General features: G+C 37.3%; 1 protein-coding gene across 3 annotated transcripts in view; it reads right to left on the bottom strand.

Moving 5' to 3' along the window:
* Positions 1-15,703, bottom strand: part of CTDSPL2 (CTD small phosphatase like 2) — a 46,854-nt gene that overhangs the window by 12,247 nt on the left and 18,904 nt on the right. For 2 of the 3 annotated variants that reach the window (XM_075714032.1, XM_075714029.1), the window contains exons 2-8: positions 12,269-12,477; positions 8,193-8,331; positions 5,905-6,054; positions 5,217-5,432; positions 3,890-3,968; positions 3,478-3,607; positions 2,506-2,592 (exon numbers count right to left, since the gene is read on the bottom strand). In XM_075714032.1, coding sequence (XP_075570147.1) covers positions 2,506-2,592; positions 3,478-3,607; positions 3,890-3,968; positions 5,217-5,432; positions 5,905-6,054; positions 8,193-8,331; positions 12,269-12,460 — 993 coding nt within the window. In that variant the 5' untranslated portion in view covers positions 12,461-12,477. The remainder of the gene's footprint in view (positions 1-2,505; positions 2,593-3,477; positions 3,608-3,889; positions 3,969-5,216; positions 5,433-5,904; positions 6,055-8,192; positions 8,332-12,268; positions 12,478-15,703) is intronic. The other variant, XM_075714031.1, reaches the window with a different exon arrangement.

Raw genomic sequence — 15,703 nt, 5'->3', positions numbered from 1 at the left:
TCAGCGCTGGAATCACATGTTAATTTTTAAGTTTGCAGAACACTGCTCTATACTCAAGACATTAAATAGTTCTTCTCTTCCGCATAACTCCGGGTAAGTTGTGAGAAATAACTTAGAGGCAAACAAGCCCATATTTTTAGAAACCTGTCTTTAAAAACAGACCATCACTTACAATCACTGAAACAAGCAACAACAGAGCCGAGTTCCTGGATGTGAAACTTGTGCTTGACTCGCAGGCCAATGGAATTTGGCTGTATTTTATAGCAGACCTTCTAGAACCCAAGTCAATCTAATTCCTACTATTGTAGTACCCTACAACGGCCAGCTCTGTGGCATCTTTTCCAGAAGTGCCTGGTTTATCATCACACTACTGATGCAAGAGCACTGGCTTGATGCATTCAGATGGGTAAGAAAATTGAAATGCTATGAGCCCAGGCTCACATTTGCAGTATTAGTCAGACTTAATGTGAGAAAGATAAGATATTCAGTAGCAAAATGAGCACCAAGCTAGGTTCTACTCTTTCTTAAGAAATAATTAATAGATAATTGTCTAATATTTCTGGAAAACCTACATCAAAGTAGTACGTATTTTGATACTAATGGAAAACATCCTCAGAAATGTCTCCTTCACATCTAGCATTGTTTTCAGTGGGCTATATTATGCAATGCTTTATATATAGTAACTTGCTGCCTTCTACTTTGCTCAGCCAGCCTAGTGTCTGCTTCTCTGTTGCCAGCTGAAATGATTTTCAAAATGAAATATGGAGATGTGAAATTAATACAGGATTATACCAGAGGTGATGGTCAAATTGATAAGCAAAAAAGTACATTTTAAACGCTGATAAATAGCTAATCATTGACTAAAAAGGCTAAGAAGGGTATGAAATACCAACAAACTTCTTTTCAACTTTTATCACAGGAGATTATTTGTCTTTTTGTATGTTATACCCTAGTTAACATGAACTTAATTGTAATCCTTAAAATATTTCTCTTGCTTACTACCTGCTACTTAGTAAGAGATGACTGTTTTGTCACTGTCTAATGTGATGTAAAAACCAGCAAAACAGCATATAGTGATCAGGAGAGTGTGCTCAAAGACAGTGGCCAAGTTTCTCAAGAAGCTATTGTTCCTTGGCAAATCCAGGCCAGACTCTAGAGAGAGCTAAGAGAAAACTTACCCAGGACCCACATAGTAACTGTGCTGTATCGAGGGCTATACAGCCTTGTGTACAATGCCGTTAAATAAAGCTTTAGAAATACTGTAAGTCACTCTTTCCATTGACTTCAATTTCCTAAAGGCAAAATCGCGGTTAGATCTCGGCATAAACATACAATCACTAGAAGGACCACAGTTATAGACAGGAAATACTCAAATCATACTGACGTCTCTTAAGAGAAGGAAGGAAAAAAAATGAAGCTTTAGTCTTCCTGATTCTGTTAGCAGTGTCAAGAACCTCCAAAGAACTAATTCTAAAGCTCATTCCAAGTTCAGCCTGGAGGAAACTGTGCATGGCCGTCACCAAATAAGAGATAAGATAAACCCATGTTTAAAAATTATGTCAGCTTTTCAGATTCCAAGGGTTTTAATATGAAACAGCGAAGAAAAACATTTTTAAAATCAGGAAAAATACCTGGACAAGTGTCCTTTTAAGGTGCCTGATGACTGGCTCATTCTCCAAAGATACTACAGTGGGGTCCAATATCGTGCGAACTACATGGTGGGGAAGCTGTTGCTACTCCCAGGTACATCACACAAAAGGACCTGAGAACAACAGCCTGGGTCAGTGCAGCATCTTTGGCAGTTGCTGGAAGAGAGTTCCTCCTTCCCATGCTCATTCCTCTACGGCACGTCAACGGAAAACACACACAGCTAACAATAGCTCCTAAAGCAGAACAAAAACCTAAATCTAGCAGTCTCCACAAGACAATCAAAAATCACTCTAAGTACCCAGCAGACTCTCTGGGAGTAAAGAGGTAGAACCGGCACCGGCAAAGTCTACAGCGAGACTAGCGACCGAGGCAGAAGCTAGTTAACATCAGGCTCTGAAGATGTCTTCTACATAGAAAGAAACGATGGAGCAATGTGCATTGGTTTTCCCTACCAAGGGAAGAGGGTTAACAGTCCGTGAGACGCTGTCGCGGGGAAATGACACTGGCTAAAACTTTGAGTGTTCCTGCCTCCACCTGCCGGCAAGGAGAAATGCTGCTGCTGCAGACTGCTGCTGCAGAGATCGTTTGCGCGCTCTCAGCAATGAATGTTTACAACCGGAATCAGTGACCGATGTTACCACGTTGCGGCGGCAATAAACCGTGCTCCACGGGATTTCTAATACAGGATAATCCACCTCGCAAAATTTGACACCTGCGGTTTATAACCCAGACAGCTGTTAAATGCCAGACAGTTACTTATCTCTCTTTAAACAAGATGGTAACAAATACACGCAGCAAGAATTCATACGTTAAACAAAATAAAAAAGCACTTATTTTTCTACGCACGCTAATTACCTGGTAAATGACATCTTGAAAAAGAACTGGAAAAGTGAGTGCAGCATCTTCTAATTCATTTAGACTACAGTGCACTAATGTTTCATCCTATTAAAAAAATAAAAGATGGTATAAAAGAAAGAAAAGACTGAAAAGAATGCTGAAAATAGAAGTCATTTGCTGGATTTTTATGCTCATTTTAAGGTAGCTTTATTTAGTCTGAAAAATTTATTTTTGTGCAACTGCTGTCAAGATTGAAGAAGAATTCTTAGAATGAATTATACATTTCGTTATTCTTGCAGTTTTTGAAAAAAATCACTTAAAATTGTGTGCTAGGGGCATAATTATAAGATATTTTAATTTTATAGGCTATCCTATCATTCAGTTCAAATCTGATTCTGTCAGTTTGAATAATCTATCTATTCATACAACCACTAGAAGACATGCCAACAGATACTGTTCATGATAAAATAATGTTCCTGGCATCATTAACAGGGTCTGAAACAATTTTCAAAACAGAGAGACTAAAAGAAATTATTATAAAGACAAATACATTTTCTATGAATATTTTAAAAAGTGGATTTGTGCCCTCTAAGAATGAGAATGTTCTAAGAATTAGAAGATTAATTCTTGATCAATCTTGATGCAAGACATATGAATCTGAATTTTCCTATTTATTACATCTCATTTTTTTCCACACTGGATTTAAGAAAGCTTTATGGGGACAGATAACTCTTTGGTTGAGACGATAGAAATTGTAATGCCTTTTTTTTTTTTTAAACAGGATATTAAGTATTCAGCAAATACAGCAAGCATTCTATTCTTGCCACTATTAATTTTTTTTAATGCAGACTGTAACGAAAAATACTAACAATTGTGTAACATTCAACAAGGCCTTTTTGTTTAAAGCAAACATTACTAATTTCAGCAGCAAGCAAAATAAATGAAACGCTACATACCCCCTGCTTTTGGTATGTGTGTAAAGATACTTACCAAGTCTAGAACTAATGAGAATTCTGGTGTGCTTCTTGTTTTCAGTGGAAGAGCTGGCTTCCTGTTAAGTTGTTCTTCTGTTAGTGGTGGAACATGTTTGATGAAATAATATCTGAAAAGAATACAGATACTGTAGAAATGTATATACGTCATTTACCTGGTAATGTTGTAGCCCAACTTAATATTTCAAATATTTAAGGCTGCACAAGAAACAAGTATTTTAAATCGAAAAAAACCGCACATCAATATACACTTTTTTTTCTTTTTTAAGTTAAGAGCTTTTGGAGTTCATTACCATAATATAAAAATGTTCCAGCTAAAAAAAAAACCAAAACACCACCACCACAAACTGTCTTAATCCAGTACCCAAAATGATCAATTTAATATTTTCAGTACAAACATTAGCACTTACGGATCAAAGACTTCCCAGTCTTCTTCATAGGTGGCTTCTGCATGAGCTGATGAGTAGCCACTGTCTGGAGATACTGGTGCTAAAATTCAATGAAAATGACCAAAACAAAAAATAAAACAAAACACCACAAGAGCTAGTCTTATTAGTGCAGTTTTTAAAAGTGAAAATTTGCACTTGATACACGAGTGCCTCAAACAACAGTGAAAAACCTCTCCTTTCGCCCCACGCTCTCAGCCTCCATGGCTGCTCTGAAACAGCCTGCAGAGCTCCTCAGGAAGCTACCCGCGAGCCCGACGCCACGCCATGCTACGGCGCTTCACGACCGGGCCAAAGTGGCAGTGCCCGTATGAGACGGCAAGGCATCCACACAGCTTCTGATGACGCAAGCTACCCCTGGATGCACGTTCCAGCCTGAGAAGCGAGCACAACCCTTCCAGTCTGCAGCTCAGATCAGAAGGTCTGGATTGGACCTGTGGGTCACATATCAGCCCCTCTACTTAGACCTTAAATTTATTTCCTTGAAAGGAGTCCTCAAAAACCTCAGTACTACCTAACTACCAATGTTTTGAGGGTCCAGGGAGGATTTAGGTAACCGTTAAGAATTTTGGACTGATGATCTTAGAGGTCCTTTCCAACCTTAGTGATTCCTAGTTTTCACTTTCATTAAAAAACAATCCAGCCACCAAGCCAGGAAACATGAAATTGCTACTCTACCCTTAACTGGTTTAGTGGTGGACTTGGTAGTGTTAGGTTAATGGTTGGGCTGGATGATCTTAAAGGTCTTTTCCAACCTAAACGATTCTATGACTCTATGATTCATGCTGGCCGTCACAAAGAAGAGAAGCTGAATTTTATGGATACAGTTTTTGTCAAAAAAGAGGTATGATGAGTCTTTTGAAGAAAACTAATGTAGGATCTATATGTTTCTCATTCACCTCATCATGTTGTTCTAAGATAAGATATCAAAATGTTGCAGACTTCTCTTTTGTGATCAGCAAGTCTAGGGCGTGCATTTTTAATGGAGATGGGGGTAGGGTTCAATATTAATAAAAATGCCTTTCTCTGGAATCTTTGTTTTCATTTGAAGAAATGTTATGGGGTCAACTGAGTTATTACCGGGAATAGATGAGACTTGCCAAAACTGTGTCTTTAGTGCACAGAAGAGATTTGTCTATTAAACATAAAAATCAATATTAATACTGTTTGCATTGTCCTAAGCAAACATGAAATACTAATTTATACAAAATGCAGGTGCTAGGATTTCCCTAAAAGTACCAATCACGTACAGCTTCAATGCTTGAGTCCAAGGCAAGCACACATTTCTTACCTGTAAGTGGCGGCAGGTCACGGTCATTTGTTTCCTCCACTTCTTCTAAGCCATTGTTGACAGTAGACCTGACCTGCACTGCTTGGCTAGTATATGCTGCTCCGTTGGTTGATGTTGCAGTACTTGTAGTAATCTCATCTACCTGTTCCATATCAAGCTGTTTGACTATTTCTTCAGCTTCAACAGCTTGTCCTGGAGAATCTGATCCTGATGTTCCTGAATTAAGATTTCAATACACTCATAGTCATTATCTTTAAGCTGGGTTACCTATCATAATACTGACAGTCATTATGAACCACTCAAAAAAAGTTTCAGAATAACTGAAGATAGCTCCATTTGATTCACGTTACAAAAATAAGAACCGAAATGAAGACAGTGACAAATGCCTTTTATGTTTGGGACAAGGAACTTAATACTATTTTGTTTTGGTTTGTTTTTTCTTTTTTTTTAAAATAAAAGGTACACTGCTAGATACTCACACCTATGAAAGAAATGTTCTAATACATGTAAACTTACTGCTTCTGCTATTAATGATCAACCCTTCTAAGAATTAAGGAGCCCTTTATCTGGTAGTAGTAACTCTTGGTCTGTAAATTAGAATGAAAAGTGTACTGCCACTCAAACCACTTTTCTCTTAAAATCTATCACTCTCAGCTTTAACATTATTGGCTTTTTAAATAATACTCACCATTTTTATTTGCTGGTGAAAAAAAATTGAAAACAGGAGAAAATATGGTTCCCAGTAATGTAGTTCGTGGGGGACTGCCAGTGGCAGGATTATCTTCTAATTTTCCATTTTGCTTTACGTGTTGGTTTGTCATTTCGTAACTTCCAGCTTCTGTAAAAGAAAAGTTATGAAGTATAATACCATGCTTCTGTTTTTCACAGTTACATCTTCTCTTTTATTGTTATTATTTTCACTTTAGGAAGGATCCCTCTTGCTCATGGTTCAACTTGGTCGACAAAAAAATTAGCCTAAGTATTTAATTAAAAAAAAAGCAAGCTAGCAATTTAGTATCAACATAAAAACAAAATGCCAATTTTCAACACCATCTTAAGTTTAACACTACAAATTAGGAAGCACTCGTTGTCTATATAAAGCACGCTTTAGATTAACAAATAATAGAGTTTAATTCCTTTAAATGGGCTTGATGATGGAAGACAGACTTTAAGATGCTGCGCACCTTTCACAACAAATAGATGTGAGTATCAGCGGGACTCCACTAGATGGAAACAAGAGAAAGTGTCAGTGGAACTCCGATGGCTGAACCTCCAAACTTCACAAGATCAAGTCCATAGTTTATTATTCTCCACATATATATACACACATGTATACGCATAAATACAATTACAAAGTAAAATAATTTTTAGTTGTTATCACAGATAACAAAGGACATAGAATTAAATAAATCTGCACGTTACAAAAGATAACACGGAACAATTAAAGTTTTCTATAAATGTGCCTGTACAGTAAAGTACATCCTAGAACTATAAATTGCCATCTCATGGCTGAGATCCAAGACACAGTTCTGAGCCTGAAATGAAAGAGAAGTTATTTACTTCACAGTAACAAGTCTTTGAGACGTCTGCCCATATGGAAGTAAGCAAATGTATTTTGTGCACATGAGCTGAGAACCTTTTTGTCAGCTGAGCCTGATGGAGCTGCACAAGTACTTCACACTTCCTGCCGTTTCTATATAAAACGTAGGGTGTGCCAGCTGCAACGCAGTGCCTTCACTAATACGGAATAGTTTAACTAAGAACTTCGTATCGCTGTACCAGTAACATGGGCTCAGCGTGCTCTACGTGCCTATCTCGCAACACACTTGATTTAAGTCAACAGTTTCTCTTTCATCTTTGAGCGTTGTCTGCACGCGTCACACTGTAAGTGGGTGCATAGCCATTATCTCTCCAGGAGGCAAAACCCCTTAATTAACTGGAAAAAGAGGTTTCTCCTAAAGCCGTGTTACACAGACACCTGACAACAACCAAACAGGAAATTCTCCCACATTGTAACCTTTCCATGACTGAAGTCACTCATTTGGAGCTCTACCCTCTATTTAGTGACCAATTTTGCAAACCTTGCTGGACTATGAAAGCTTTGAGACCTCTGCCTTGCTGACAAACTTGGCAGAAACCAGACAACGGGTTCCCAGGTTGTTGGAGGAATGGAGACTGAAGGAACACTGACAGGCAGCACAACCATATTTAGTCTTGTTTCCTCAAAAAAGAAGTCTAAAAAATGTTTTTCTAAAGTCAGATTTGGAACCACAGCTGGTACTTTAAATGGCACTGACCATTTTATCATGTCATTATTAGAGATATTCAAAAAGAAACAGTCTTCATGGGGAACAGGGCCGTGGAATCTCCACCCTTAGAGATACTCAAAACTTGACTGGACAAGGCTCTGAGCAGCCTGATCTCACTCCAAAGCCAGATCTCGCTTCAAGCTGGATCAACACTGCTGGGAAGGGAGCAGGGGGACTGGCCCAGATGACCTTCGGAGGTCCCTTCTGATCGAAATTTTCCTATGATTCTACGGCAGAAACCTGTCTATGTGTTTGACAAGTGCTTTCGATATCTAAGGACACCCGGTTATTTCCACAAAGGCCATGAGTTGGGAAGTCATATTTCACTTTTTTTCTGAAAAAATGGGAGATAAGCTAAATCACATAATTATCACTGGCTTTTTAGAATAATAATAAAAAAAAGTTAAATTAGCTGGTCATGATCACATATCCGAATTGTTCTTACAAAGACACAGCGGACGTGTCTGAGAAGTGATGTTGTAACTGTTGTTTACAGTCTTAGAAATCTTATTTTGCTACGATTAGCTCAGCCTTGCTCTCACTGAAGTCAATCACAAAACCCTTGATAACCTCCAGCACTGAAGAAATCTCCTATATTAGTTAATAGCTGTAAGACCACTGAATCACCAGTCAACTGCAACAACATACGATGAGAATATTTACAAACCTCCATTCATTTGACTTTTCCGTCGTACTCGAGAGATCTGTTTATTAGGCTTTTCTCCTGTTTGAGGTGTGGATGTAATCAAGTTGTTATCTATATCCCGTTCAATTCTACTTCTTTTTGCAGGATTTTCTCTTTCTTCCTTAAAATAGAAAAGGGGGAGAAAAGAAACATACTGAATAGTGCCTCTTTTCTCCACTGAATACTACCAGAAAATGTTAGCTGTTAGAGAAAGTTTCACAAAAGATCCATTTGTTGTTCCACTTCCAGATGCAGAATATGCAACATGTATCTGGCCAGCTGGAATTTTAAACTCATTTAAACTGACACAACTCAAGGTAAATAGCAAAGTATTGGGAAAGAAAACTGTACTTGGAACTTCCGTAGTACAAAAACTGTCTTTAAGTACTATTTCACTGGATAGCCAATTTATAAATATTTAAGTGCCGTGGAGTTTGGGAAATGTAGAGGCGAGGCAACTAAAATTATCTGAAACTTGATTTCTCTGCCTGCTAAATATAGAGGAAGTAAACTGCACAACAATATCCAACATGAAATTCTCCACCATGCTCCGTGCACAAAGTGGCTTGCTAAATTGTATACAAGTATATGACTTGCTGCTATTCAATCCGTATCAGATAGTACACGGCAAAACTTAGCTCTTAAAAATGTTGTAAGCAAGGGTCATGACCCAGTGAGTCTTCTTACCTTTAAGTAAATGACTGTTCTTCCCTGTGGCACTTACATGAATGATATAGAACCAAGCGTTTTTGCGTATTTTCTGTGCATGAGCATACATGTAGGCACACATGTTTAAGACAGGTTTCTTCCCCTTTTTCCCCAAAGCACCTACTACAACTTAATAAAATGGCAATCTGAAACCTAAAGCATGACTGTACAGAGTGCACTGAAATGTAAGGTGTGAGACAATGCAAAACAAATTGGATTAAATATAAAAATAAATAACAAGGCCACAGACCATATCAAAGTTAATTAAAATTTCAATTTTAGAATTACAATATTACCTTTCTGGAGCAGCAGTTTCACATCTTTAAAAAGAAAAACGGTTTGCATGCTCCAAAAAAAAAAAAAAGTAGTAAATACATCTTTCAGAAAAATTAATCTAAAGCCCATGCTAACAGTACAGTAGCTAAAAGAAATCCTAACAAACATGGAAATGTATTGACATCCATATCAGAAGACAAGTGAACGCTACTGATCCCAAAAGCTTCCTACTTGCAATATCCTTGACCAACAACCTTGGTGAGAACAATCTAATTACTACCACTTAGAATTAATAATATTGTATATACCATAAATCCATATAATGAGAGAAAACGGATGGCTCACTGAACTGATAAAAGAACAGTAAGGCATCTCATCTTCCAGGTCATTTGTTCAAATGTTCAACACGGGGGGAAAAATGAGAGAAATTAATTAACTTCTAAAAGCTATCCATCGGTCTTTGTAAAATGAGTTGTGCTCTCATTCTGCTTTATGGAAAACAAGTGTAGAAACATCAAAAAACTACAATGGAAAGAGGAACTCTGGCTGATGGTATCAGCAGAGGCATAAAGAATTCACTAAATCTGGAGATCCCTTTCATCCTCCAGAAGAGGACCCATCATGATGTGGTGGGAAAGCTCATGCTGCTCTGCAATTCAAAGGTGAAATTACATATAATGTTATTTTGCTACTTGGTTTATACACTGAAAATTTTATTGCAGATATGGAATTAAATATACCTATTATATGTATTTATATAACAATCTACTTGAATTCTATGATCTATTCAATTCAACATAAGCTATTATTATCAATAACTGTGCCATAAGGAACATGGCAATGTCACACCGATGTAAACATTTTGTTTGCTTTTAGGTTGTCTTCAGAAACCATGTACGTATTAAGGAATGGCCTAAACTGAGGCAAGTAATGACAACACATTCGCAGTCAATGCAATTTCTGACAGTGCTAGAACCTCCACAATCAAACAAGTTTAGAGGAGCTTGCAACAGCAATATTTCTGATGTTAACATTTAAAAATTTTAATAGTACTTCCTGTATGCGTACGTCTATCAGTTCTTCTGCTATATCAGATTTGTCATTTTGTAAATGACAAATGCCATTGCGTGCTCCACACTACTGCTGACTTGCATGGGGGCTGTGAGTTAGAAAAGACCTCAAAATCAGACCTCTCACCATCCACATTCGAAGAGCCACATTTTCGTCTCTGGTTTCTCTAACTAAATAGCCAGAAGTTTTTTTTCAGGTTTTGTTAGTTTAAGGAGTATTTCTAATAAGACATCTTTACAATACCAGATAAATGCCCTATGACTATGATCGAAATCGTCAAGGTATACTTGTTACGGAGACATTTATTGCCGTAAATCCACCTAACCTCAGTGGTGATTTAGATTTTAGCATACCCATAAACAAACTACTATGCAAGTTGTACACATACGCTATCTCAAAGAGTTATAACGTTTCCATGGCAGCCACAAGACTACTTTGTTAAGTCATTAGCGCTTTGGAAGATAGCCCGGCAGTATCAGTATCGTGCCATGCTAATGCCACTGGAACAACTCCAAGTCCTGCTGCAGGCACAGGAGAGGACATGAAAGGAAACAGGAGAAAAATGTGGACGTTTTATATTAAAAAACCTGTCAAGGAAAAAAAAGAATGAAATGTAATCCAAAGATTTGGGAAAGGAAGAGAAGAGGGGAAGAGAGAAAGTTAACAAAACCTTAAAGAGACAAAGGAAAGGAAAACCAGACATACTTCCCTTATCTTAAAATTCCAATGTAAAATGTTTTGCTTAGATTTCAGCGTTTTGTTGCACTGGTTTTGCAGCCAAAATGTTGCACTATTGAGCTACAATATAGATGCTGAATGTAAAATAGATTGATTGTCCCGGTTTAATGAAAGAAAGTGTAAGCAGATTTAACCATTTATTTTTACTGAAACGTTTCTTTGTCGGTACCTCAATGTTTCTATGATAGGTAATCAACAGATGCCATGAGATATTAAATTTCACTGTATTTTTGACAATTTAAGTAGCTTTACTGTTACTTTAATTAAAATTATTTCAACTTCAGCTTGTGACAAAATTACTGTTTCAACACTTAGTTCAAAACCCAGAAAATACTTGTGAATTTATGTCATATTTCTGTTTATCATATAGTTAATCTGGGATACATTTTAATTCAGTTATGACTTCTTGGCTACTCTTCTTTAAAATTTACAGCTACGTAATGTCAATATCTGGACTGCTGGGACTGAATGAAGTTTGTTTTTTTTAACTGGCCTCCTGTTAGAGAAAAAAAAATGTTTTTTGAAGCAATTGCAAGGTTACATTCAGCCCATCAAAGTTTTATTTTTATATATATATTAAAAAATACAAAATTCACCCTCAAAACATACATGCAACAGGTTTTAACATGTGAAGATTAGTAAAGTTCAGATTTCTGTCTGGATCAAGGCAGATGAGATTTAGTGGTTTAGCCCTGACAATGTTTGAATTCGATCCACTAAGCAGGGGCAGTGTTCACAGCAATAATACACCGAGTAATCGGATCAATTTCATGATAGCTGAATTTGTGAGGTTTGACCTTTATTGATTGATGGACTCCTAAACAATTTTGAATAAAAATGCTAAAAATATTCAGCAAATTTATGCTTACAGACTTGCTTTTCTTAGTTGCCAGTACTGGTAATTCCCAAATTCAAGGAATCCTTAAAACAGAAATTAAAAATCTACTGAATTTATTAGTGAACATTTTCACAAAGAAATACCTAGGTAATAAATCCTGTGATTTATTGGATTATCTTAAATACACCTACAGTTGACTCCTGTAAGGTTTGAAAGTCTGGTGGTTTTTTGTTTGGTTTTTTTTTTTAATATCTGTTACCTGACACAACTGTCACAGGTACTTCTCACCTTCCAATTCTTTACAAGAATGTTTTGTTTCCACCACATTACACACGTTTATTTATTCTTAATAGAAATGGGTTTAAATCAAATTTAACTGACTATGACCCAATTGAAAAACAAAAGAAGAAACCTGCTGATGGTGTACCTTGGGTGTGCTTCCTTTAATAAACTTTTTGATTGAAGACAACAAGCCAGTTTCATTTTTCTGTGGTTTTCCTCCACCAACAGGTAAGCTCTCTTCCACCTCCGAATGTTTCCTCTTTGCCCTCAAAGCACGTTGTGTGTGGATTTGATTCGACTGCTGAGAAGCCTTCCGCGTTCTCAGCCTCATTTTCATGTGTACCACATGTAAAGCTATAAAAGGAAAAAACAAGAATACTTAGTCATTGAAGAAATGTATTAAGCTTCAGATCATGAATTAAAAAAATTACGTAACACTGACAGTGTTCTGATGCACTGAGCTTTTACATCCCTATATATGGCTTAATTTAAATCGAAGAGAAGAGCTATTTAAGTTAAAGCATAACACTGGCAGAAGAACCAGTGAATATAATCTGGCCATGGATACATCTAAACATTAGATCAACGAGGTTTTTGCATAACCCTCCAATCTGAGTAGTAGGAACAAAAAAATCTACCTGCTTTTATGATGCAAAGGGTTGTATGGTGCCTGGTGTCTCCAGCATCAAATGACTAGACTCAATGACCTAGGCAGTCCTTTCCAGCTCTGTGTTCCTGACAATACTTCATTTTAAGTCTCTACATTAAATCTGAGATGAGGCATAAATCTAAATTCGTGTCAAGTGTTCACAGAAGAAGAAATCATAAATGAGACTATGCATTCAATATGGGTGAGGATATAGCCGCTCAACAAAGGAACCTAAGATTGATCTTCACTACAACTGTATTTGGGAATAAGATTAGACCACAGGAAGACTCATGCAAGGGCAATATTTATTAAAGCAGAGTAAAAGGCCATTCCAGGGAATGTGTCCCATTTATCTCCAACCTTCAATTGGACTGCTGGTATAGTCAAATTTGTGCATAAATATAACTGCTGCTCTGGACTGAGGGATATGCCTTCTCCAGTTCACTGAAGCTCATACTTGGGTTGATTTGAATGGGACTACTCGTGCTTAAAATTATGCATATACCGGATCAGAGGCAGAAAAAAGAAGTAGCAAGAAATCCATGTGAGTTGTAATGCACAGAAATACTGGTAAGAAAGTAATATGCATTTCCTAACTGAAGTCATGACAAAAACCATTTTTTTGAAAGAAGAAAAGCATATGCTTGTCACGATAGAAATCAGTATCTGCTGTTCTGAAGTTCATTTAGCACATATCTTATTGCTGAATATACAGAATAAATAATCTATAACATTTAAAATACAAGTAATGTCACAACAGCTAACCTTGTTTAGGAAAAGGCAACAGTGGCACTGGTATGATTCACAGACATAGAAATACTGTGATAATATTTTGCAAAACCAGTCCAAAAACTGTACACAGTTGCATATGTCAGTTAGATAAATCTCGATCTCAAATCAAAGGTGTTCCAGTTAATGAGAATAACGTAACTACTGACACTATTTTTAGAAGCCTTAGCAAAAAAACTACTTAATTGTTATTGTCAAGAGTGAAATATTTTAGTTACATACAACATGTTTTAACTGCCAGCAAATATGAGACTTCATTCTTCATACATACAGGTCCGACATTTTCCATCAGTGGTTAATACAACAACCATTTACAGACGGGAAAAGGACACATCAAGATTCTTAAATGACTGAAGTAACTACAGCAAAAGTGGACTGATGCGTGAGGTTTAAGGAAAGACAACAGAAACTGTAGCCTAAATTTATAAAAACGGGTTCCTTATAATCTTGCGCCCTCTAGTAACAGAAGCATTAAAACTCTGAGTCCATGAGAGTATCCTTTTGTTATTAATATTTGGAATAAAATTTGCATTTCATTTAAAAGAATCTACTGTATGTGGAAAGAAGTAATGCAGAGAATAATGAAAAAAATCCCCAACGATTTTAATCCAATTTTCTGTTCCTACTCCTTGCCACTAGAAAAATAAAAAGATAAAAATAACATTCTTATACAAAGATGTAAAATGAATATGCCTGTTATCAGAACTTGCATCTCAACTTTTCTTTCTTACAAACTGCTACCAGATTAACTTTTTGGGTATGATTTATAGTGGGAAGGATCCACAACAATAGACGTATGCTCCTATTGTACTTCTGTACAAATCGGGAGGACCTTATTATAAAATTGAAGAAATTATCAAACATCAATGGACAGGATGGTCCAAAGATACTTTAAAACATGTAATGTGTTTTCACTTCAGAAATACTGAGGAAAGCATTACTTTTTATCAACACCGGGTGGATTAAATTACGTACTTCAAGTTAGAATGACTTACCACAATCATATTATCCTAGGCGGCTGAAAAAAGAACAATTATATTTAAGGTTTCTCACTGTTCTTGTATGTGGGAGATGAACTAATTCACAACCCTAGCAGGAAATACAGCCTGAGACAGAAAATGGTCATTAAAGTTTTAAACCAAATGGTTGTTTAAATATATCAGTGTTTCAAGTTAAACAGTTAGCAATTTGTTGGAATGAAGTTAGAGAAAAACAACACTGTTCTGCCATGTTAAAAATAATTCTTAAAACTCTCCAAGGAGCTCTAGTCCTTCCATGCTTTGAAAAGGGAGCTTTATTAGCAGTATTATCAACCCGTTTAGGAATTCATTTGGTTGAATTGTAACTCTGAAGTTCTTCAATCTGTGTATTGCAAGGAGATGCACACAGGATCACCGATGGCAATCCCTAGGACAGAGAAGCCAGCGGAGCAGGAGTGCAGACAGCGGGGCCATGAGCACTTCAACCATTCCAGCTTCAATTGGTTTCAAAGGGGTGGCAACAGCCCCAGCATGCTAGGCTCCTTCACATCCCCGAGACGCCAGCCAGAATGGCTAACCGTTCTTTTTTTGTATTCCACAGGTTGAATGGATTTTTGTTTGCAATCCTTCCTGCCAGGAAGCCCTGGAAGCCAGGCACAGGGGGCAGCCTGTACCCACGATGGTCCCTTGGGTACAGGAAACATGTTTATGCTGAGAAGTTGAGGAGAAGTGGGAAAAGGGAAATAAAATCAGAAAGATAGAGGAAAAAAGGTTCAAGAATATGTAATCATCAGAGCAAACTTCTCAAAGGTACTTTAAGATATGGTAGGATGACATCAGGGAACCCAGTGGCTTGCTCCTGCTCCCTCCTCATTTCCTTCCCATACTCATTTCAGAGTGTCTCTTCCTCAGAGACCATGAGCTAACAGGGAAAAAAAAACCCCAAAACTTCATTTTTATGCCAGTTAAATCAGTTTATAAAGGGAATCAATGGGCACCCAAGTAACGCAACAGAGCAGGAGCTGGAGAAGAACTCACAGCACACCTCGCAAGCAACGTAGCTAGACATCGCACAGCCTCCTGAGCTGGTGTACTTTGGAGAGCTGACTAGGACAGAGGTCCAAAGATGGATGGAGGGAGGCTGGGAATCACTAGAGGCTCC

This window comes from Pelecanus crispus, chromosome 7, assembly GCF_030463565.1.
Source record: "Pelecanus crispus isolate bPelCri1 chromosome 7, bPelCri1.pri, whole genome shotgun sequence".
Classification (NCBI taxonomy): Eukaryota; Metazoa; Chordata; class Aves; order Pelecaniformes; family Pelecanidae; genus Pelecanus; species Pelecanus crispus.
The sequence above is the reverse complement of the archived record's forward strand: the minus strand, read 5'-3'. Positions and strand labels throughout refer to the sequence as shown.